This window comes from Truncatella angustata (assembly GCF_020726525.1).
Source record: "Truncatella angustata strain MPI-SDFR-AT-0073 chromosome Unknown BKA67scaffold_11, whole genome shotgun sequence".
Taxonomy (NCBI): Eukaryota; Fungi; Ascomycota; class Sordariomycetes; order Amphisphaeriales; family Sporocadaceae; genus Truncatella; species Truncatella angustata.
Window position 1 is genome coordinate 895,145 of NW_025763391.1, and position 22,953 is coordinate 918,097.

The 22,953-nt window shown below is 44.9% G+C and overlaps 8 protein-coding genes across 8 annotated transcripts; 6 read left to right on the forward strand and 2 right to left on the reverse strand.

Moving 5' to 3' along the window:
* Nucleotides 1-249: 249 nt before the first annotated feature.
* Nucleotides 250-2,239, reverse strand: BKA67DRAFT_114457 (BcABA1, cytochrome P450 monooxygenase). Its single transcript, XM_046094919.1, has 5 exons — nt 1,309-2,239; nt 1,181-1,244; nt 891-1,124; nt 481-801; nt 250-416 (listed from the first exon to the last, which is right to left on the reverse strand). Exons 1-5 carry the CDS (start codon nt 2,067-2,069, stop codon nt 291-293), a joined length of 1,506 nt encoding a protein of 501 aa, XP_045952035.1. The 5' UTR covers nt 2,070-2,239; the 3' UTR covers nt 250-290.
* Nucleotide 2,240: 1 nt separating this feature from the next.
* Nucleotides 2,241-3,954, forward strand: BKA67DRAFT_114447 (uncharacterized protein). The gene has a single exon (XM_046094918.1). It carries the CDS (start codon nt 2,652-2,654, stop codon nt 3,900-3,902), a length of 1,251 nt encoding a protein of 416 aa, XP_045952036.1. The 5' UTR covers nt 2,241-2,651; the 3' UTR covers nt 3,903-3,954.
* A 113-nt stretch (nt 3,955-4,067) lies between these two features.
* BKA67DRAFT_664591 (uncharacterized protein) lies at nt 4,068-5,069 on the forward strand (the record flags this gene model as incomplete). Its single annotated transcript, XM_046108405.1, has 1 exon — nt 4,068-5,069. The coding sequence occupies one exon, from the start codon at nt 4,068-4,070 to the stop codon at nt 5,067-5,069; it is 1,002 nt and encodes a 333-aa protein (XP_045952037.1).
* A 1,283-nt stretch (nt 5,070-6,352) lies between these two features.
* BKA67DRAFT_664592 (uncharacterized protein) lies at nt 6,353-6,811 on the forward strand (the record flags this gene model as incomplete). The annotated part of the gene is made up of 1 exon (XM_046108406.1): nt 6,353-6,811. One exon carries the CDS (start codon nt 6,353-6,355, stop codon nt 6,809-6,811), a length of 459 nt encoding a protein of 152 aa, XP_045952038.1.
* A 2,634-nt stretch (nt 6,812-9,445) lies between these two features.
* BKA67DRAFT_526724 (nucleotide-diphospho-sugar transferase) lies at nt 9,446-10,789 on the reverse strand (the record flags this gene model as incomplete). Its single annotated transcript, XM_046098775.1, has 3 exons — nt 9,446-9,790; nt 9,845-10,317; nt 10,372-10,789. The coding sequence occupies 3 exons, from the start codon at nt 10,787-10,789 to the stop codon at nt 9,446-9,448; spliced, it is 1,236 nt and encodes a 411-aa protein (XP_045952039.1).
* A 697-nt stretch (nt 10,790-11,486) lies between these two features.
* On the forward strand, nt 11,487-13,494 carry BKA67DRAFT_595845 (putative galactose oxidase precursor; the record flags this gene model as incomplete). The annotated part of the gene is made up of 3 exons (XM_046105214.1): nt 11,487-11,526; nt 11,934-13,426; nt 13,474-13,494. 3 exons carry the CDS (start codon nt 11,487-11,489, stop codon nt 13,492-13,494), a joined length of 1,554 nt encoding a protein of 517 aa, XP_045952040.1.
* Nucleotides 13,433-15,598, forward strand: BKA67DRAFT_526719 (chondroitin AC/alginate lyase; the record flags this gene model as incomplete). Its single annotated transcript, XM_046098774.1, has 5 exons — nt 13,433-13,902; nt 13,960-14,144; nt 14,207-14,818; nt 14,887-15,351; nt 15,393-15,598. The coding sequence occupies 5 exons, from the start codon at nt 13,433-13,435 to the stop codon at nt 15,596-15,598; spliced, it is 1,938 nt and encodes a 645-aa protein (XP_045952041.1).
* A 5,136-nt stretch (nt 15,599-20,734) lies between these two features.
* BKA67DRAFT_651294 (uncharacterized protein) lies at nt 20,735-21,771 on the forward strand. The gene is made up of 4 exons (XM_046106065.1): nt 20,735-21,125; nt 21,198-21,577; nt 21,632-21,651; nt 21,708-21,771. Exons 1-4 carry the CDS (start codon nt 20,855-20,857, stop codon nt 21,763-21,765), a joined length of 729 nt encoding a protein of 242 aa, XP_045952042.1. The 5' UTR covers nt 20,735-20,854; the 3' UTR covers nt 21,766-21,771.
* The last annotated feature ends 1,182 nt before the right edge of the window (nt 21,772-22,953 follow it).

Consider the following 22,953-nt stretch of genomic DNA (forward strand, 5'->3'; position numbering starts at 1 on the left):
CATTGTGCCTTGTGCCTCTTGACACAACCCACATGCACGCTGCCCGCTGCATTATAAGATATAGTCTTCGAATTTGCGGACCGCGCAAAGGGAGACAACGCTCGCTGAGTCGCTATCAGTCTAGAAATACTTCGATACAACGTCGGCCGGTGTTTCCCTGTTGCCTTGTTTCTTTATTCAGATCCTCTTTTGCGAGTATGATGGGCTAATCCTAGACCAGGCTACCACATATAGACCAACCTCTCCTACTCCACTACGAACCCTGGACTATCAGGAGTTTCGCGTCAAACTCATCCCTTTACAATTGACGACACACTTAACCGCACCCACATGTTCTCGTCGATGAACTGACTATAACTGGTCGAGTCCCAAGGCTTCATTGGATCGACCAGCTGAAAATCAAACTCTCTGACCATCTGCGCAAGACCACAACGTTAGGGTATGCTGTGGGCCGGAAAGATGTGCAAGATGAGTACTTACCTCGAACAGCACCTTGTAGATCTCCATGAAGGCCACCACTTTTCCGGCGCACATCCACCGACCGTACCCAAATACCATTTCGGTGTTACGCTCCATCTCTGCTCGCTTTATTTCATCGACTTCCATGAACCGCTCCGGACGAAAGAAATCCGCGTCATCGCCAAACAATCTCTTCGACCGCACCAACGATCCTGTATTCATCCCTATAGCTGTGCCCCCGGGGATGAACTTGCCGTGTATGACATCGCCCTCAGGAGGTACAGACTTTGGATACAGACCTGGTGCCGGCGGCCTCATACGGATTCCCTCATATACTACAGCCTATACGAAGTGATGATCAGCAGCGAAAACGCTAAGAATGAGCCTGTATCTACACGACGGAGAAACTTTGAGTATTTAGGGCTCCTCACCTGCAAATACGGAATCGCCCTTGTCTGTTCGTAGGTTATTGGATATGATGCTTTGCCAGCTTGTGTTACTTCAGCGATGGCTGCTTTCAACTTGTGCATGACACGCGGAGAGGTCATAAGGTAAAGCATGGTCGTACGAATCACACAACTTGTGTTTTCGAATCCCGCAATGATCATGAACAGGGCCTCGGTCATGCATTCTTGCCTAGTCAACCCATGGTCGATAAACGATCCCTGTACATGATTAACGCATAGTCACAGCTTGCAGGTTGTTCTTAGAAGTGACTCACAAGCATGTCTCTCTCCTGTTCTGCATCTGGTGCAAATCGTTTGGACACAACTTCTTCGGCTACACTGATGATTAAAATTAGCATGATCGCAATCAATTCTGAATCGTGACAATGACGCCCTAACTCACCCCATGAGCTTGCCTAGGCCCGTGAGATCCGTCGCCTTGGGACCGAAGTACTTCAAGAACCACGACGAGAACAACAACTTCCGGATGTAGGGAATGTCTAGCGCGACGGCCAGCGCAGCCCAATTGTCCCTTACACCACCCAGGAAACCATATACATCCGAGTCGGTCTTCAGATATCCAAACTCTTGGCCAAATGCCGAACGCGTAATAACATCCATACTGAAGAAACTGGTTATCTCGGCCAGATCCACCGGCTTCGTTAGATATGTCCGATGAAGCAGGCCAACAAGCGTGCGGATCTGATCGTCAATTCCTTCCTCGAGGGCGGGAATGCCCTTGCCGGCATATGCTCCTGCAATCTTCGCCTTGAAGCGGTCGTGGGTATCTGCTTGTAGCATGGTAAAGACGTTGTCGTGGTATGGATCAAAGCGCGCAGCAATGTACCATGCATCACGGCCATATGAGCTGCGTGCAGCATTGATGCGACGAAGTACTTCGGGATCATCCGTCGAGAGCTCGTTGGGACCAACACGGATGAGTGGTCCATACTTCTCGCACATGTCTCGGTACACCCACCATTGCTTGCCGCTCATCGCAGTGCGTGCCAGCCATATATACGAAAAGGAAGCAAGACGTGGGCCAGGGATATGACGCAGGCGGTACCAAGTGGTCAATATCGTGGCGAGGTAATAGAGGATTGCGGTAATTGGGACTACGAACCAAACCTGGTCAAGTAGCCACTCCAGCGCCGTTGCATTCATGGCGATACCTCACCCTGAAGGACTCAAGATACACTATTCAAGAGCCGCCAAATGTTCAAACTAAAGAAACATTAGCTGCTCATGTGATGGCTGAGAGCGACACAAAAAGTAGGCTTGGCACAGGAATGGCAAATACATCAAGATAAGCATTTTGACAAGGTGAGGGGTCAAATGTACCTTGAAAGCAACAGTGCCGATCGCCTAAGCAAGCAAAGATCTAACAACACTAACCTAGAGATTGTATACTTCTAAGGGCAGTTCCGATAAAGCTATTACCTAGGTTAGTCAAGTATAACAGTCCATTAACCTTAGACTATAACAAGTACATCCTAAGTTTTATCATAAATGCACAAGTGAACAACTCCCATCAAAACAACACTGCTAATCCGGGATTGCAGACCTTCATGGTGCTACGGTGTTGAATCACATTGATTATAACGTACAAAGAACCCACATGTCTTATCCACACTGTGACAATTGTGGAAATTAGAATTACGCTAAACCACAAAATCACACATCATTCAAGAATATCACCAAAATCAGGCGCACCAAGGGCCGATCTTGTTGGCAAGCTACCACAAAATGAAGAAATTCGAGCGCCAGGCTCAGTCGCAGAGGAAACACGGCCCCCTCGTGGCCAGCAGTGTGTCGAAAGCGCCTCCCCCTCCACCAAGGAGCCGGCCAGGATGGACAGGGCCGGGATACGTGAAGAAAGTGGCCCGGAAACATGACCTCTCTTCCGCATCGCCGGCTTCGGCGCCGAGCATTCAGGATCAGCTTCTATCCCTCGAGCTGCACCAGCTTATGCTCAATGTTATTCAGGATACGTTTCCCGCATCCCATGATTACGAGGCGTTGAAACCAGTATTGTCCCACGTCAACAATGCTTTACTCCGGAAAGACTTCGAGACAGCTTTTGGGGCAGACACGTTTCTGGAGGCTTATGCTGTTCGTTGGAGCCCCAGTCGGGCGTTGGCGTATTCAAACCTACTAGCACAGGTATGCGAGCAGACAGCGGATGGTTCGTGGGTGCGACGGTGGACCGGGCTTGGAGGAACGACGTCAGCAAAAGTGTTGTGTTTCGGAGGGGGCGCGGCGGAAATCGTGGCTTTTGCTGGATTGTTGCGTCATGAAAAGAAAAGCTCAGCTGGCAGAGCAAGTGCTTCACCAGCAGCCCAGCTTGAACAAGTCACAGATTCTCCGCCTCACGGCGCCTATCTAGACGTGCACCTGGTTGACGCAGCAGACTGGTCCACGGTCGTCTCCAAGTTGCAGGTTGGGTTGACAACTCCCCCAAATCTTTCAAAGTACGCGAGTGCCGCTGCCCGCGCCTCGAATGCAGCTTTCCTCTCGCTACAGGCCTTGCAGCCAAATTTTACCAGAGCCGATGTTTTTGTTCTCACCTTAGAGGATTTGCGGTCTCTGGTTGGATCTGAAGTCCCTTTCATCACTCTATTTTTCACTTTGAACGATCTTTATACCGTTTCAATTCGGAACACCACGGCTTTCCTGCGGAGACTGACCATTGCTGTACCGAAGGGGAGTCTGTTATTGGTGGTTGACCATCCAGAGGCAGCATCCTCGGCTGGTAGCGCCCAGGAGGGAGATGAGAAGGGGGACAAGAATAAGGAATACCCCATGAGTTGGCTCTTGAATAAGGCGCTGTTGCCGACCATGGAAAAGGTCGAAGATGGCCAGGAGAGGCTGCAGCCTCTGTGGAAGACGCTTATTCATGATGCAAACAGGCTGTACAAGCTTCCCGACAAAGCACTAAATTACCCAGTCAGTCTTGAAAACCTGAAACTTCAGGTGCATTTATTCGAGCGTCTGTAATGGATCGAGTTAAACATTTCAATATCATTTACCGGCATCGATATAGACGTTAGCATCGCAGAATGATCCAAGCTAGGCCCAAAGAAGCCATCATGAAAGCTCTGCTAGCGTGCAGACCCTGAGCTTTTCATCATGGACATGCGGCACTGTTTTTTCTCTCTCGCAATGGCATCAGTCAGGGGGGTGGATGTAATGTTCGAAATACGCCACGCTGGCGCCAAGGGTTTCGGTGTTTTCGCATCTCGATTGATACCGCGCGGCAGTCGCATCCTGGCCGAGCGAGCACTGCTTTCAATCAACATTCACAAGACGTGCATCCTTACTGCAGCTGAACAACTCTCCTCCAAGGATCATGGAGCATTGATGCGCCTGTCACTTAATGAGTCCAAGCATTTTCACAGTCCCGGCCTCATTTTCGCAGCATGGCAGGCTTTCTCCTTCAATGCCATGGCGATCGGCCAGGGAATGACTATCCTCAACATATTCTGTAACAACAACTTTGCCCTCTCAGATGAGCTTGGCACACGAGCCGTCTTCCCGACAGCGGCGCGCATCAACCATTCATGTGTACCGAACTCACAAGGGAATTTCAACGAACTACTGGGAAGTTTCACTGTGCACGCGACCAGGGACATTGCGACTGGAGACGAAGTCACCATATCGTATCTGCACAACGAACTCGGCCTGCGCGCAGCGCGCCAAACCAAACTTCAGGAGGGCTATGGCTTTCATTGCGGATGCGAATTGTGTTCCGGAGGCTCTCAGAGACGTATGGAAAGCCGTGAACGTCGCACCGAAATCAAGACCAAGCTGAAAGCTTTCAGTGCGCAGCAATCCCTATTGCATGTTCCAGACATGGTCTCACACAAGCTCGCGCTTACGCAACTTATTATTGATACCCACGAGAAGGAAGGGCTGGCTGGGAGGGCGTTGGCCTCGTTGTACTCGGCAGCAGCGGGGCTTGCAATGCAATTGAACGATTTTGCTTTGGCAACGACATTAGGCACCAGAGCATTGGAATTAGAGAAAGACGCTGTTGGTATAGACAGTTCTTTCTACGAAGCTAGCCAATTAGCATTAACTCAAATGAGTTTTCCAGAAGGAAAAGCTCTAGCAAATCTGCCATATGATGTTACACCAGAACTATCATATGCTCCTTGGACATAATAAATCTTAGGCGGCTTTAAGTTAAGCCGAAATTGAACACCGAGCCAAATCGTGTAAAGGACTTGATGAAACTTGACTTTATCTTTATAACTGTTAAACCAGGGCTACTGTCTTGTCCCATGGCTATAGGCCTTACGATGAGCTCGCAGGCTCTTTTGTGGACTGATCAATAGATAAAGAGTGAAAAGGATGGGTTCGACAACCAACATATTATTAACTGATGATGACGAGGCATTCGTCGTCATCTCGAAGGTATCATTGCAAACCAACGACTAACTGTAACAAACGATGAAAAAGCACGAGAAAGAAAACTATCTAAAAAGGCCTATCGCTCAAGCCTTATATTGATCAGACCGAGAACAACTCCACCAAAGGCCGACACGTTCCACTTGGCCCTTCCATCATAAGGGTGCAGCTAACACTCACTACTTCAGTTTGCATTTTGCTATATAGCTTTACAAATTTGAATTTAAGGAGGAACCGTGGTATTAATAAATAATTAGAAGTTAATAGCATTTTCTACGAAAAGGGATTAAAAATGCAATAATGTCAGCAGCAGACCATTGCGTTAATAGTCATAAGACTAGGTTAGATCAATTTAACCTTATGTTGGAATATACTATTCGCGGTCTCGTACGACGGTTGACTACGTAGTATAGGTAGTCACCGGCGTGCTGGCAGTAAGCCACCACAGCCACGACGTGGCTGTCGGCAGCCAGCAGCCGTGCGGGTGAACCCCAAACCCCTATCTATAGACCACGTACGAGGGGAAGAATCCCTTCTTCTCCTTCGTACGATAGCGCTGAATAGATCTATTTGTCGCCCAAACTGTACGGAAAGAAATGAATGGAGAAGCCATTCCACACTGATCAGTGTTCACTTGGCTGTGAACGCAGATTGGCAAGAATGAAGAGACGGCGTTATCTGAGTACGTACGGTAGTACGTAGCGAAACGTCGTGCTTAATCCTACCCCCGACTTCTTCGTGCTGAAGGTGTTAATGTCTGGAAGATGTCCTCTCCCTTCCGCACGAATAACGAACGAGTAGAAGACGTGTAGAGATTCTTCGTAGTGCGAAGGTGTTAATGTCTGCAAGAAGTCCTCTCCCTTCCGCACGAACAAAGAGCTACACGTGCGTGCCATTACGCATCGACAATAGGTTCATTATCTCCCGCAGAACGCGTAGCTACCGGTGCGCGCGACACGGGCGATAACCTTGGACTACGACAAGAGTAGAAGACGTATACAGATTCTTCTTCGTACGGAGGTGCTTATGTCTGCAAGATGTCCTCTCCCGTCCGTACGAACAAAGAGTTATGCATGCGTACCATTACTCACGACAACTCTGGTACCGTACCACGACAACAAAATATCCTCTCGCACGAGGAGATGGCGGAGGGGAGCGATATCTCCGTCCACGCTTGGCGAGCCGGCACAGCATTCGAATTCTGGGATCGTACGGTCGATATCGAACAACCCCTCGACCGAGTACATATGAATACGTATGTCGGTCAGCTCGTTACCGAATATCAAGGCATCTTAACGCTCCGAGCACTCGTACGAGCATACCAGGAAGACTTCGAGGGATGGACTACGTACCAGTTCGAGTATACATCACGACCATTCAAACGTGCGATGCTTAAGACACTCGAACGAAAAGGGTATCACTTCCCGAGCGGTCTCACCCAAAACGAAAAGCTCGTCTACCCATTAGACAACAAGGAGGCTGTCAGAGCACCTTAACCATCACCCCGTACGAGTACTACAACTCTCGGTCCCTATACGAGTACTACAACTCTCGGTCCCTGTACGAGTACTACAACTCCCGGTCCCCGTACGAATGCCGCAACTCCGGCACCGACTCGTACACCATTACCCGGCTAGGAAGATAGACAAGAGGACGGCCCAGAGGACAGATAAGGACAGCCCGGAGGACAGATAAGAAGACGACCCCACGGGAAACACACTACCGAAGGAATTGTTTTTCAGTTGTTTACGAACGTACGAACCGCGAAAGAAAAGATAGCTAGTGTTGGAATATACTATTCGCGGTCTCGTACGACGGTTGACTACGTAGTATAGGTAGTCACCGGCGTGCTGGCAGTAAGCCACCACAGCCACGATGTGGCTGTCGGCAGCCAGCAGCCGTGCGGGTGAACCCCAAACCCCTATCTATAGACCACGTACGAGGGGAAGAATCCCTTCTTCTCCTTCGTACGATAGCGCTGAATAGATCTATTTGTCGCCCAAACTGTACGGAAAGAAATGAATGGAGAAGCCATTCCACACCTTAGTTAGATCGGCGACTGCCGATATGCCTACTATCCTACTATATATGCGCGCTATAACAGCTCTACGCTGCAATACAGCCAACATCATTTCACGTCCCCTTTCCCCGGCCTTAAATGCTGTTCAGTAGAATGAGTTAGAGGCAAATAGAACATATAAGGAGAAGACTAAGAAAAAGGAGTTTAACCTTGGCTAAGTAGAACTTCAAACATTTTCAAACGTGTATACCAAAGATCTGTCTATTTTTGAACAGATTAGCTCCTTATATTTCGGCACCATCTGTCGCCGTGGTCTAAGGAACAGTTAGAGCTAGTGATCTCTTAGAAATGCGCTTTTAGTAGCTAAGGTCGACTTTAGGGTGAGAAGACCAGCTAGGGATCTTAATTATAGTCGCCGAATTGGAAAGGCAGAATCATGTAAGGACTAGGAGTAGGACATGTCAGCCTAGCATAACTTGATAGCGGCAACGAAGAGAGGTTTGGCCATGCTAAACTAGGACTAAATACAAGACCATGAATAAATCAAATTACACAAGATGAGTATGTTGGCGGCTTATTAGTGGTGTCTACAGATTGGAACAGTATTCCCTCCTCTAGGATTGTCGTTAGCAGGAAGCTCGGGTGATAACGGCTTGTCTAACATGATGGTGTGATACGATTACCACTTATAAAGCGTAACCACCCGATAGAAAGGAGGGCCAACGTCTAGGGACTACTCTTTTCAACTGACCTACAGGTGAGGCGAGGATATTGAGAAAGACAAGGCAGACGTAAGAGGCGCATGGAATGATGGCAAGGGGTAAGTTGCGCAGCTACCAACATATAAGAAGGAGAGAGGGAATTGAGAACTTCACTGGCTAAATTACGGTGTCATGGGCAGATGCGGCCTAGAAGTACTTAGTCAGGAGAAAATGTCTAGGATGGTTTTGAGAATTAACCCCTGGTCTACTCTCAACTATATCAAAACAGGGGGAAACTGCAAAAGCAAATGGCACAGTTATAAGTGATACTGAAAGAGCTGCCAAGGGCTTTTTGTACTGCTACAGTCATACTTTTATGGTCAAAGCTACCCAGAGCTTTAGCTTGCAATACAACCATGTGCGCACGACGTTCAAATCCACCAACTGGCGACAAACAGGAACGCCGAGTAAGGAATTACCGTGAGTGAATAAAGTTGGGCAAACTCGATATTGATCCCAGTAAATTTTGCCTCTTTGGCAGAAGCAGTGGGATATCGAGCCCCTTTCTCATCCCTATCGCCCATCAACTCTTCTCGAGCTGGGACATCCGGAGGCTTCAATGTATACTTGATAGGGGTCAGGCACGCTAGAAGTGACACAAACCAACCAGGATATGGCCAGAGAACATCACGAAGTAGGCTTACGTTCAGTCCATGCCAGTCCCGATGTCCTTGAAGATCTGGAGGGTAAGTTGCGAGAATACAGCTGATACGATAGGCAACAGTGCAGCTCAGCAGAAGAACTACAACAACGTGGAACCACACACCGCAGTCGATGACTATGTGACGAAGGCGAGCAGATAGAGGAGCTCGGTTAATCGCTGAACGCTCGTGGACCGATGCTGCGATACTGCCCGAGGAGGTGAAGCCCGGTGCCGTTCCTCCGAGGCGTTTTGGTAGGATGAAGGAGCGCATGCTGGCGATGACATAGTCTAGTGCCCTTATGTTAGTTGGATATACTCGCATGCCTGCGTTGAGATAAGCAGCTCGACTTACATGGCGCCATGTACTGGCTCTGGGCCTCATCTCTGATACTCACGCGAAGGCTTGACATCAAGCCCAGATGGCAATTATGGACAAATCTGGTAAGAATTGTGGCACACCGAATCCGAAGCAAGAAACGCAGACTTTGGATATCTACATAATAGACAAGACTGACGCCTTGTATGAGATAGTATGGCGTAGCTATCATCTCGATAACAGTAAAGAATGGCGTGAGGACAGAGAGAATCCCGTACGACATTCCCAGAAGCCTCTGCCATATTGTGAGTAGTTCTGTATGTGACTTGAAGAGATAGAACCGAAAATGAGCGGCCATTTGGACGCCTCCGAGATTCTGACGTATCATCGTTAGTAACAATGCCCTTGTCGACAACGGCTTGCGAGTGTACATACCCAGCGGGTAAGCTGTTTGACATGGGCTAGGTAGCAATCCGGCATCAGCCCATACTGTAACGACTCGGCCAGATAACCTGTTCTCCAGCCTTTAGCCATCATCATCATAGAGCTCAAAACGTCCTCGGTAAGAGAATGAGTAGGGAAGCCTCCGGTGGCTATGAGTGCTTGGCGCCGCAAGATGAAACCGGATCCAGTGTTCCATGAAATATCAGCAAAATCACGAATGATATCGGTACACCGCCATGAATTCAGTTGGCTCTGGTACAAGGGATCGTTATCAGGAAAGTTATAGAAGCTCTATGTAATAATTAGTCAACCTTAGATGTATTATTTTTAGAATGAGCTACTCACTTGTGAGGGGCAAACAACTCCCAACTTAGGATCCAGCACCATATGTGCTGTGATCGCTCGTAGCCAGTTCCGCTCGGGAATCATATCAGCGTCCAATGAAGCAATGAACTCTGCGGGCTGACCAAGCTGATGCTCGATGAATTGAACCGCATGATTCAGGTTTCCGGCTTTGAAGCCGGTCCGGCCGTTCTCGTTACGGGCAGTATAATAGAGGTTGCACTGTCCCAATTCAGTGATCCATGACTCGAGCTGTGTTGACCCACCATCGTCAGCCACAATCACTCGGAATCGGTCTTCTGGATATTCAAGTGCTATAGCCGCCATAATGGTGTCCTGTAGTACATCGATGGACTCTTTGCAGCAGGGAATGACTACATCAACATGTGGCACATCTGTGCCGACGAGACGAAGTCGAGGTCGAAATTTTCCCCAATATGTTCTGAGCTTTACAGCAACGAGGGGGATGTTTGGGGCTGATAGAATATGTCAGCAGTGCTAGTAGTATGTAAGGGAGGTGTCGTTCTTACTAGTTAGCATGAAGTTGACCCCAATAATAAACCAAGCTAAGAACACTCCCCAAGCAGCAGGTTTCTGTTCTCTCCTTATCTCCATCACAGCCTGTATTTGGTAATATGCATTGTAGAAGGATAGTACGTCGGTAACCACACTACTGAACCCAATTAGACGTGCAAAGGGTCGCTCCCATGGAGCCATTTGCATGACATCTGGTTCTTCGCCATCAGCAAGTTGTCTTATAGTCCACGTGTGTTTCTCAGGGCCTGAGACTTTTAAGAGAAGGCCCTGTTGGTCTTCAACGACCGAGGAACTCCCGTCATGGTTCTTTTCGTATTCGATCGCTAAAGGCCATATTTCAGACTTGTCTTTGACTGCGTAGCTTCTCCGATGAGGTAGCCAGATACGCGTATTTCCAATAGTTATAGGCATAGTTCCTTCGAAAAATGGCTCGGTGGCTCCTCAGGAGATAGCAGTATACCTATCTGTTGGCTGCACAGCGCGGTGATATTTATCTTCGGGGCAATGTGTTCTAGGTTACATGACGACCAGTGCCCTCCTAGGATTAGAGATCGTTCGCCAGGGAGGTCAGCAGGCATGTGTACTCTTCGTATAAGTAAAAGCTCCTTTGCTAGTGTCAGCGACATATCTGCCGAACGGGACAATACAATCCGCTCAAGGGTGCATCCTTTTGGCGCAGACAGTCGCTCCTAGATAGAAATACACGCAATCCTAAAAGTCGATTGCGGATCATAATAGCCAGAGCGCATACTGTGTGAAGTCTCGAATCACTTGATTATTGATCGAATGCGCCTCTTGCAGCAATCAGCAACGTTCTAGCTCCTGGTATCTTGTCGTGTTAGCTCCGGTCACATGCGCCTCGAACCATCATGTAAATGTCAAAAAGAGTCTAAGAAATTCATGACATCTCTATTGGAGGCTTCGGACTTATTGTAAAAGTTCCAGATCTTGGCGAACCGCGCCAAATGCTGACCGATAAGTGTAGTGTCTAAAATCGAGCCTATTACAAGCTCAGAATGGTAAACAGCGAACGATGTCTCAACGCTAAATCTGCACATATCGTATGGTACTCTCTGTAATGTTCGTGTAGGTCAGTTCGAATATACGCATGGGGAAGTATGCTATGCTCATGCCCGTATGTTCTTATCGTAAGATGAGCTACCACTTTGCGGGCCTGTAAGCTTACCACGTGCAAACGCAATCTGTAGTCTCGTACCCATGCATTTGGCTACGTTGGGTTGGAAGTGTGCAAAAGGGGTTGAGATGATGCCCATCGCTTTTCTTAATCTATTAATTCCACTCAACTTCCAATCTCGCCTTTCTATGGAAATCCTTGCTATATTGAGAATACCATGTGCTTCGAGGCATATCATCTTGAAGCAAGCTTGATGCCGTAGGGTAATTAGTGCGTGATATTTAGTCAAAATGATGAGAACTCGGATATGGACTCGAAGAGCATTATGCTGGGCTCTTGCGTTCACGTCAACCTGCTTCATACACTTGTATTTCTCTCCGACATCCTATGGTGATGTTTCCTTCTTTTTCAATATCCCAGAACCGCAGAGCCCTGCTCTCTACGGGCGCTGGGGTCCCCGAATTCCATCACCGATCATACCTGTCGCTGCGGCACTCCTTCCACGTTCTGGGCGGGTACTCATTTTTGCGGCGGATAGAGGAGATGCTTTTGACGGCGAAGGCAGCAACTGGCATAGCACACTTACGGCTATCTACGATCCGGCCACGAATACTATCACCGCGACGAAGATAGCCGATACAGAGCATGGCATGTTTTGCCCTGGCGTCTCGCTCGATGTGGACGGCCGACCAATTGTTAGCGGAGGCATGAGTGACACTAAAGTCAGCGTTTTTGATGAAATTGGTGGAAACTGGTCGCCATTACAAGATATGACAACGGGGCGTGGATACCACGCCCAGGTGACACTCTCGAACGGAAACATCTTCACAATCGGTGGTTCATGGAGTGGAGGCATCGGTGGGAACAATGTGCCTAGGAAAGGGGGAGAAGTCTTTGATTTTGTCCATCAGACCTGGAAAGCTCTTCCGGACTGCCTGGTAGAACCAATGTTAACAAATGACTCCCGCGGTGCATTCTGCTCAGACAACCATGCCTGGCTCTTTGCATGGAAGAATGAGTCCGTATTCCAGGCAGGGCCTTCATCGGCCATGAACTGGTATGGCACACATGATACAGGCCATTATTACCCTGCAAGGCTAAGGGGATCAGACTTCGACTCAATGAATGGAAACGCCGTTATGTATGATGCTGTGCAAGGCAAGATTTTGACGTTAGGAGGCTCGACAAGCTATTCAGAATCGTATAGCACGAGGGCTGCACATATTGTAACGCTTTCCGATGCATATCAGCAGGTAACAGTTGAAAAGATCCGGTCCATGCACTACCCTCGAGTGTATGCGAATAGCATTGTTCTCCCAAATGGCGAGGTCTTCGTTAATGGTGGAGTGTCCTACGCGAAACAGTGGGCTGATGTCAACACATCACTTGTCCCTGAGATTTGGAACCCTATGACACGCGAATTTGTCAAGGCCGCCAAGTCGCCCATTCCCCGGAACTACCACAGCACAGCCATCCTTTTGCCTGATGCAACGGTCTTGACCGGGGGCGGAGGCCTTTGCTGGAGAAATTGTGGTGATTCTTCCATCAATCACCTAGATGTGCAGATATATTATCCGCCATATTTGTTTGATTCTGGGGGCGAGGCACTTCGTAGGCGGCCGCGAATTCTCGAACTGTCTAGCTCTACAATACATCCTGGTGCAACACTTGTCATCACCACAGATTTGCGGATCATACACTTCGCGCTTATCCGTTATGGTTCAGTCACGCATTCTATCAATACTGATCAGCGACGAGTTGCCCTCGAAGCAAATCCAGCGAAAATCAAATACGTTAGAAAAGATCAATGGCACTCTAGCATTGTCATGCCTAACGATCTTGGTGTAGTACCCCCAGGATATTGGATGTTATTTGCAATCAGCGATCAAGGGGCTCCGTCGCACGCTGCAACGGTCCATATGCCACTTGAGAATAACGCAACAGAACTGAACGACTCTAGCCATATTTCGACAGCTTTTAATGAGAAGGCTCTCCCAAAACTAAACCAAATAGCTGGAGAGGGATCCCGTGTTTCTTTACAAGTTCGACAGTTCCACCCAAGACTATTTGCTACAGGAGAAGAATGGGCTAGGCTTCCGAGTATGATCCTCACAGATTCATATAGGACACAATGGAACCAGACCATTGTAGAGAGAGCTGAGAAATGGCGAGCTCAACCTCCTACCCCATACGGCCTCGTTGGTCCTCTTAATGGTAATGGGGTCCTTGATACGGCTCGTCAGGTACAGCTACACATCAAACACTGGGCATACGTGTATCGAATGACTCAAGATATCAAATGGAGTGATCGTATCTGGGAGGAATTAGTCATGGCTTCAGGTAATTCAACTGAATACTTTGGCATAGCCGGCGACAACTGGAACAGTCAGTAAGTAAATCCAAATGGACCAGATCTTAGCCAGCATCCTACTAAGACATAGGGAAGGCATTGGTTAGATATAGGCGAGTTTCTTGTCGCCTTCTCATTTGCATACGACTGGCTTTACGATGCTTGGACTGCCGAGCAGCGGAAGGCTATTATGTGGACCATCATCTCGTTAGGCCTTTCGAAAGCCCTTGAAGCATATGAAGACGACGCGTGGTTTCTGCATGTTAAGAGTAATTGGAATTGTGAGTTCACGTTTACATGATCCTTGCGCAACTACAGATGTCTGTGCTGACATCTAATTGAGGCGTTACGAACAGCGGTATAATCATTGCGGCCCTCGCGATCTACCACGAAGATCCCACCGGTATTGCTAAATCACTACTACCACGTGCTATTAATAATGCGCGAGAGAACTGCGCCCAAGCTGTGCAGACAGATGGTACTTGGAAAGAAACGCCTGATTACTGGTACTTTGGCACGCAAGCTCACGCACAGTTGTCGTCAGCGCTGTTTTCTGCCACCGGAGACATCCATGGGCTATTGCATGCCAATGAAGCTTTGGAGAAGACTGGCATGTTCCACATATACAACACAGGATTTGCCGGAAAGTTTGACTATGGCGACTGTGGTCCAGCTAAGATCACAGCTACTGCTAATTCACTATTCTTTTACGGTGACCAGTACAAAATTCCAGCTTATACTGGATATCAAAGGCAAAATATAGAAGCAGCTGATCCCTTGTCGATGCTCTGGTATAAGCCCATATCAGATGATGCTGCATGGTGGTCCGACTTGCCACTTGACAGGAGTTTCGGCGACGAGGAAGGTGCTTGGGTATCAATGAGAAGCTCGTGGACTTCAAGTGATGGTCTTTTTGTTGCCATGAAAGCCGGGAAACTGATAGGACATTCAGATCGTAAGTGTCGCAACTCCCTGTTATCCTCGTTGCATCTCGCTATATAACATCTGACCAATATTCTTCAGATGGAAATCTAGATGCGGGTGACTTTGTTCTAGATGCGTTGGGGGAGAGATGGGCAGTTGAGCTTTGCCACCAGGACTACCTCTCTCCTGGCTACTTCGATGGCGAGGCGCAGAAAAACAAACGTTGGCAATACTACCGCACAGGAACTGCTGGACAGAACACGATTCTTTATAATGGCACGAATCAGCTTGTCACTGCTGCTCCAACTACTAGTTTTGAAAGTAGCAGCACAGTAAACCACGTCTCCAGACCCGGTCTTAGCAACATGGTCACAACTATTTGGACCGCGAACCTGTCTTCGGCTTATAACGGCCCGCAAATTCAACGACGGCTCGGACTCCCCAGAAATCGTACACAAGTTCTGATCCAGGATCAGATCAAGGATGCAGTGCACGCTAGCCAATGGAGGATGCATACTAGAGCAGACATCCAGATCAGTGAAAATCGAAGAGAAGCAGGCAAGTGTTTAGTCACCCTCTATTACATTAGCACTAACTAATTACAGTCCTGAAAATTGGTGATAAGCAAATGAATGTCAAACTCCAGGGTGCCTCGGATCTCCTGTTTCACGTTATGGATGCCTCGCGTCGCTTGGAAATCGCACCACTTCTGAAAGGGGAAGAAGACAACCCGAACATCGGGATACAAGTTCTTTATATAGATATTCCTCCAGGATATCACGATTTGTCCATTCTCTTCTTACCGAGATAAAGCGGTAAAATAATACTCGATATATAGATTTACATTTAGTAAATATTTAGAGAATTAGTTAAAAAATAAAGGATATTTAATTTATAATATCTTAATTTATAAAAGGTGTATAATATATTATATAAAGTTAAAGGTAAGGTTTAATTACTTTAAATTAAATCTAATATTATAATATATTTTATAATTAATATAAAACATTATTTAATAAAGGATAAATTTAATATTATAATAATTATTTGAATTTTATATATTAATCTGGTTTATTTTATAATTAACGTAATTTATAAGTGAGCGGGTCACCTAAGTGAACAGGTCATGCTTATTAGCAAAACATGGAATTTAACACGATTTCGTAATTATAACGCCGTAAATCAATTAAAACTAATCGGAATACTCTTCCCTAACCGTGCCCACCCACTTTCGCACGCACCCCCTTTTGCACGCCGATCTTCCGACGCGTTAATAACACCACGCTTTTCTTATAAATGTTAGAACTTAACTAATTGTAATCTTATCGATCTGATATTTTCAATATGGGTAAACTAAATGAACGCGATATAATAAAAGTAATTAGTTTGGTTCGAAACGGCGAAACGATAACGCGTATAGCTAAAGCTTTCGGTATCGTACGGTTTACTTTGTCGCGACGACTTAACGGGTCGTAATTACATTCCTTAGCTTACGAAACGTTAAAGAACTTATTTGAATTATAAGAAATAGAACTTAAGTAATGGATTTTACATAAGGAATTATATAGACGCGCTTTAAGCTCGAATATAGTGCGATAAATAGCGGCTAATATTATAACTAGTATCGGCGAAATCGACGATACGGTCACCCTTAAATATAATTAAGTATATAAGTTCTTTAGCCGTTACTTATATTTAAAGACTAAGGTTAAACGTATAATTAACGCTAAGAGGGTTAAAGGCATTGAAAAACAAACCGTAAAGGACTTTTACACGTATATATTATAAGTTAAAGACACTTATAAGATCTTATTAAAGGATATTTATAATATAAATAAAATAAGTATATAAGAAGCCGAACAAAGTTAAGGTATAATTATCGGGACGTTTAAGTTACGTCGTTTACGCGTTACGAAAAACTTAGTAACTAGATAAATGTTAGTTATTTATAATATTAACGTTATCGGGTTAAAAACAACGAATACGTATATATTAAGAGGAATAATATTATAAGTATAATAATTACTTAAGGATTTTAAGGAAGCTAAGTATATAACGACCCTTAAAGGTTAAATTAACTTAGTAATAACGTTATTATAGTTGTTAAAGGTCTTCGAGCTAGAAACCAAACTATAAGAGTTTTTAAACTACTTAAACTTATAAAGAATACTCTTCCTCGATGGTTATAATACTTATATTACACCCGGGTTTATATTAAGGGCATTTAAGAAGAGGATTACCTTAATATACTTATTAACATATATAAGCGAAGCGTTCTAACTACTTAATAAGACGGTCTTTTTATCGTTAAAGTCTTATTATTATAAGTTAATAAGCTTATACCGTGGTATTTAAGTTATTAGGCCCGTTAATAAGTAACGGATATTTAAAGCTTATAATAAAGCTTATGCCTTTACTTTTACGAAATAAATTATCGAAAGTAATTAAGTTAAAATAAGTATTTACCCTTTAAATGAATTAATAGTGTTAAATAACCTTAAGTTCTTCTTATTATTATTTAACACTTAACTTATAATATTATAAAATGAGTTAAATTTAGCTAAAATTAGTCTATTTACTCCTTATAATAATAAAGACCTTTGACTTTAAATTAAGGATGTTATTATTAATTATTCGTAAACTTCTAAAAACGTAAGGGAGTTACTTAGGAAATATACTAAGTCACTTAATATAACGCTCGTAAAACTAGTAATAACACGTTAAGTAAACCTCGATTTATAAGCTAAATTAGATAATTATAGCTTAATAAACGTTAAATAATTAAAAAAGACCCGAATAAGGTCTTTATTAGTGTTATAAAGATTAAACTAGCGTAAGATAAGCTAAAAAGGAAGATACTTAAGTTATAACGTAATGAATAAGTCTTTATTAACTTATTCCTCGAAATATAACCTTTTACGCGAAAGCGGACACGTAAATAACTTAGAGATAGTTTATTTAAATTAATTTCATAGTATTATAACTAGTAATTATTATATTTATTTATTAATGTGTTTAAAGAAACGTCGGTAAATCAGCGTGTAAAAGGGGGTGCGTACGAAAGTGGGTGGGTACGGTTAAATAATTCTATCTTTATTTAATAAGTTTATATATTACGCCCGGGCTTTAATAACGAATTACCCGGATTATAAAAAGAACGGTAACTCTACGAAATCGCGTCTAATTAACACGCCGGGCACGGTAATCGAATCCTTACTATCGACTCCCGTTATTTACGATCGCGCACTTACGTCGAGACGTAGGCGTAACGCGATAGCGGCGCCGATGGCAATTAACGAAGGGCGGGGCGGACTCGATTAGAGTTTTCACCACCCCCAAGCAAACGAGAGCACCTACGCCCCGAATGGCGCGGGCGCAACGGAGAAACAGCGAAAAAGTAGCGAAGCGAATACGAATAAGGCTACCGGTAGCGAACTATAACTTGTCGAATCGATAATAACTAGCTTAGTTACCCCTGAAAAGACTGGTGAATTAGCGGAGCTAATAGGCCGATAGTACTAGCTCCGCTCCCTCGAGGATAAGAGCCGTACGGCTAGCAAAAAGGATATGATCAAAGCTTTAGCCGGGCTATAAGAAGCGATTTTATAGTCCGTACAATCGGTATAAGTGGCCTTTACGGAGAGGAAGAACACGACGGATACGACTTAGGCTAAAGTCGTAACGGGTACGTAGCTAAGACATAACGGGGTCGACCCGTAAAAGTAAGCGGTAATTATACCGGTAAGCCGCGAGAAAGAGGTAGTAATAAAAGGAATCTAAAGGGACTAATTAAAGAATAAGTCTATTACCGAAGTATTAAAGGTAGTAAACAAAGCTCGTAACGTTAATAATGTAATAATAGTCCGTAAGCTATATAACGGCGATACGGTAGTTACGTTTAAACACGGGACTATTTAAACGGCCATTACTAACTAATAATAAGTAAGTAGCGCCTTCGGAGAGAAGGCACTACTTACTCGCCGGGAGGTAACGGTATTAACGAAAGGCATCCTAACAAAGCTATTACGGGCAGTTTACGATAAAATAAAGATTTTACGGGATATCCTTAAAGTTAACAAAGTGGATGACCACGTCACTAAAGCGAAGAGGAGCCTCTTAAAAGCCCCCTAGGCCTTATACGGAGCTCTAATCCTTTACGTGGATAACATAAAGGCAACGAAGAAGCTTTACGACTACGGGCTAATATAAGAAGCGTTAGTATTTAGCTACAAACTATACGATATAACGCTCTAGGTACGCCAGTGCTTCCGTTATTATGAATACGATTATATCGCAAGGTTTTATAAAAAGACACTACGATATAACATTTGCGTAGCCACGGCCTATTTAGACGGGGAAAAAGGGTGCCTTTAAAAGGGCGAAAAGGGAATAAAACGTTATATTAATTATATAAGGCCACACCTTACGTAGGACCGTAGCTATTTAGCCGCGATTAAGTAGCGTGAAAGAGCGGCGGAAGCGTATACCTACCGACCACGTTAGTTCGAGGTCCGTAACTACACCGAGGGATTACAAAGTAAAGGACGGCTTACCCCGCCTAACTCCTTACTTATAGCCAATTACACAAGCTAGCCAAGAAGTAAGGATGGCTTTACTATAATGTTATCAAAACGCGGACGCTTAATAAACGGGTCGAAAAAGTAAGCCGCTTAAAAGGAATAGTCTATAGCTCGGCTCCGCTAATAAACTATTATAACAAAAGATAGCCGAATGCTACCACCCTTTATAACATAATAGGAATTACAACCCTTTATTAAAATACTATAAGATTAAGGTTTAATGTAATACTAGCGTTAAATAAGGGAGGAAGTAACGACTTTATTACGCTTTAAAAACTATAAGTAAAAAACGGGATTATTTATTACTTATTTTAGTTAAGTTATAAAGTAGTATATAATAACGGACGAATAACGCTTTACATATATAAAAGATACGATATAATAACATTACACCCCCGGTTAAGCTACGATTAAACATGTATTACACTTATAAAAGGCTTAGAACTAGTTACGATATGGTTTATTTACTTACCGAACTAAATAAGTATAATAGTTTCTATAATTAATATAGAGGACTATTATAATAAAGGTCTGGTGTAATGCACTGAAAGGAAGAGCCTAAATCTATTAGAGTATAAGATAGCGAATACGGTGCTCGCCTAAGCATAGGATCGTAAGTATAACGCTCTAGGCGTGAAATGATAGTATAAGTACTGTTAAGTAGTATATAGAAGTCTAAGAGTACAAAAGAGAAATCGGTGTACAGAAAGTGGGCATATACTTACTGGCCTAGTTACGTGATCACCACTTCCTAAGTTCGGTGATCCGTAAGCTCGTCGCCTTAGTGTACGGAGTGCTCTCCGTACGCTATGGACATCTATAGTCATCCATATTACCACACACCCCCGAAGCTAGATTAGCTCTAATCTGGCTTCCTTAGCCGTTAAGCAGCTAATATAATGACCATAGCTATCCCTTATAGCCGTTTAAACCACGGTGCTCTCCGAGCACGGGTTCTTACCTACGTGTTTTTGCCTAGGTAACTATAGTCACTTACTAAGACTACGTAAGTCTTTCGATACTCCTCGAGCACGTCGCTACCTATTTTAATGCTTCCGCAGATATAACGGTTAGTACACCCCGTGATCGCTTTATCTCTACTTGTCTTACGGGACGAGTATGCTCGTAAGTAGAGGTGTATACACTTATAAGTGGCTTAAAGCACTAATTATTAACGATTATTACTTTATTATAAAGTGTCGAGTAGTGGTCGTGGTTAGTAGATAATTGTTATGGTTTATTATCGCGTTTAGATAATAATTATGTTATTGTCTACGCGATAATAATGGTTAAGACGTAAAGCGTATATAAACAAACCCTAAGCTTTCGAGAGCTTCGTTCCTTTCTTCTTCCTCTTTTTATTAATAGTCGTTTTTTATTATGTTCGGGCAAATAGTAATAAAAATAAGACTACTATTATTATCGCCATTATTATTACTATTATTATTAACATTATTATTATCATTATTATCATGCCTTCCTCGTAAATGAAGAAAATGGCTGCCCTAGTCTCTCGTAAGGAGAAGAAGCGCGTGTTACGTAATAAGAAGCGCGTTGCCACCCGTGTCGCCGCCCGGGTCGCTGCTCGCGCTCGCGAGCAGGTGATGCTTCTGCCTATGCTCTCTTCTACCGCCGCCCCTCTTACGTCCCCTTCGGTGGTCCTCTCTCCTCGGGTAGAGGAGGAGGCCGCTAAGGAGGCCGAGGAGAAGAAAGCCGCCAAAAAGGCTGCTAAGAAGGCTGCTAAGAAGGCTGCCAAGCGTAGCGAGAGGGAAGCCGCCGCTCTCTAGAGCTCCCTTTCCCCCGTCGCCGCTCCCGCCTCGCCGTCCCTAGCTCCTTCCGCCGCCGCCGCCGCCGACACTATGTTCTCGACCCCCCCCTCTCCTCTCCTCTCCGTCGCCACCCTTGTTATAAGTGGTAACCCTTTCGAAAGCTTATCTTCGGATGAAGAGGACATCCCCGCCGTCCTCCCCCGTACCGTTATTACCGCCCCGCCCTCCGTAAAGGAGGAAGATAACGTCCTAAGGGACGCTACTTATAATAAGGAGGAAGAAGAGGAAGAGGAGGATGACGACGACGACGACGATAATGATATGGTCCGCCGGATCGCACGCCCCGTCCCCGCCCTCGCTGCCCCCGCTCCCTCTATTAGCGAGCGCCGAGACCCTTGTCTCCAGTGCGTGAAGAGCGCCGTGGCTAGCGCTTTTTTAGGGGTATGCCTACCTAGGCCTAAGGCTAACAGTATACGTTATAAGAACTGTGCGTAGGGTTACTCTTGCCAACCCTGGTAAGTTCCCTTCCCTTGCTTTAAGAGCAATGGATCTTATATTAACAGGTTCGTAGCCCCGCCCACCTGCTCCCGGTGGCTCGCCGTTTAGTATCTGCCCTTATGGCACACTAAGAGGCCGTGCGGGTGTTCGAGGAGGAGGAGGAGGGTGCTCCCTTACGTCGGCCTCGTCTTCCGGCCGTAAGTACTGCCTACTTACTCCGAGCTTGTATCTATACTAACGTATACTCACCGAATAAAACGTTATTAAGCTCCGCGCTTATCTACGCGTCTTAATAACGTTAACCGAGGAGGAGGTTATAAAACTTAATAAGGGTAAAGGTATACGCGGTCTACGTAATGAAGCTTACGGCTTTATTAATCGTTTTTTTGATACTTTAGAGTAGGTTGGTTTTTATCATGTTTTCTTTTTCATATTTTTTTTTTTTTTTTAATCTTGTTATGACTTTGTAATGGTTTTAATTTTTGCTTTTGTTTTGCGAGGGGTTGTTAGCGTTTTTGAATTTTCTTTTAATTTAAAGCAATGAACATCTTTTTGCTTTTAATTATACTCTTACGTGATCTCTTGCTTATCTAAGCATTAAACTTGTGATCCGTAATTATTCGAACTTCGGAATATAAAATCTTAAGCTCTTTAGTCCTCTGTGTCTTTACTTACCCTTACTTGTTATAAGTTAAGATAAGATACGAAGTTCTCGAATTATTACCTTAAGAGGGCCTTCGTAAAACCGTTTACAAGCATTTAGTTAGTCTTAAGATAGGTTATAATAAATAATCCCTTATAATGCTCTTATTTTAGCCATATATTTTAGATATCCATATACTTAAGCTTTGTTGTTAATTTAACTTAACGTACCCCACGGGCGAACGGATCACACGGGCGAACGAACCACTTTACATCATTTTCGTACCATTTAACTTTATTCCTCAATATCACTACAACGCAACATGGTCGGTACTTGTAATGAAAGCCAAATTAATCTAGCGCTCCAAGCGCTTCGTACGAACCCAAAATTAAGTTTGCGACACGCCGCTACGACGTACAATATATCATATAGTACCTTATGTAGCCGATAACGCGGCAGAATCGCACGGCGCGAAATATCCGCGAATAATCGAAAATTAAGCGATTCTAAAGAACTAGCAATTATACGATATATAATTAACCTAGATTCGCGATCATTTCCTCCTCGAATAAGTGGTGTCGAAGATATGGCGAACCGACTCCTTTCTAAACGCGACGCGGGACGCGTCGGAGTAAACTAGGCGTCAACCTTCGTACGACGACAACCATAACTCTAG

Excerpts from the sequence above, each read along its gene's own strand:
- BKA67DRAFT_114457 (XM_046094919.1), bottom strand. The coding sequence starts at position 2,069 with ATGAATGCAACGGCGCTGGAGTGGCTACTTGACCAGGTTTGGTTCGTA. Across the intron at positions 1,125-1,180 it reads AACAGGAGAGAGACATGCTT|GGATCGTTTATCGACCATGG; the intron begins GTGAGTCACTTC and ends AATCATGTACAG. Across the intron at positions 417-480 it reads TCTACAAGGTGCTGTTCGAG|ATGGTCAGAGAGTTTGATTT; the intron begins GTAAGTACTCAT and ends GGTCTTGCGCAG.
- BKA67DRAFT_114447 (XM_046094918.1), top strand. The coding sequence starts at position 2,652 with ATGAAGAAATTCGAGCGCCAGGCTCAGTCGCAGAGGAAACACGGCCCC.
- BKA67DRAFT_651294 (XM_046106065.1), top strand. The coding sequence starts at position 20,855 with ATGAAGAAAATGGCTGCCCTAGTCTCTCGTAAGGAGAAGAAGCGCGTG. Across the intron at positions 21,126-21,197 it reads TGCTAAGAAGGCTGCCAAGC|CTCCTTCCGCCGCCGCCGCC; the intron begins GTAGCGAGAGGG and ends CGCCGTCCCTAG. Across the intron at positions 21,578-21,631 it reads TGGCTAGCGCTTTTTTAGGG|GGTTACTCTTGCCAACCCTG; the intron begins GTATGCCTACCT and ends AACTGTGCGTAG.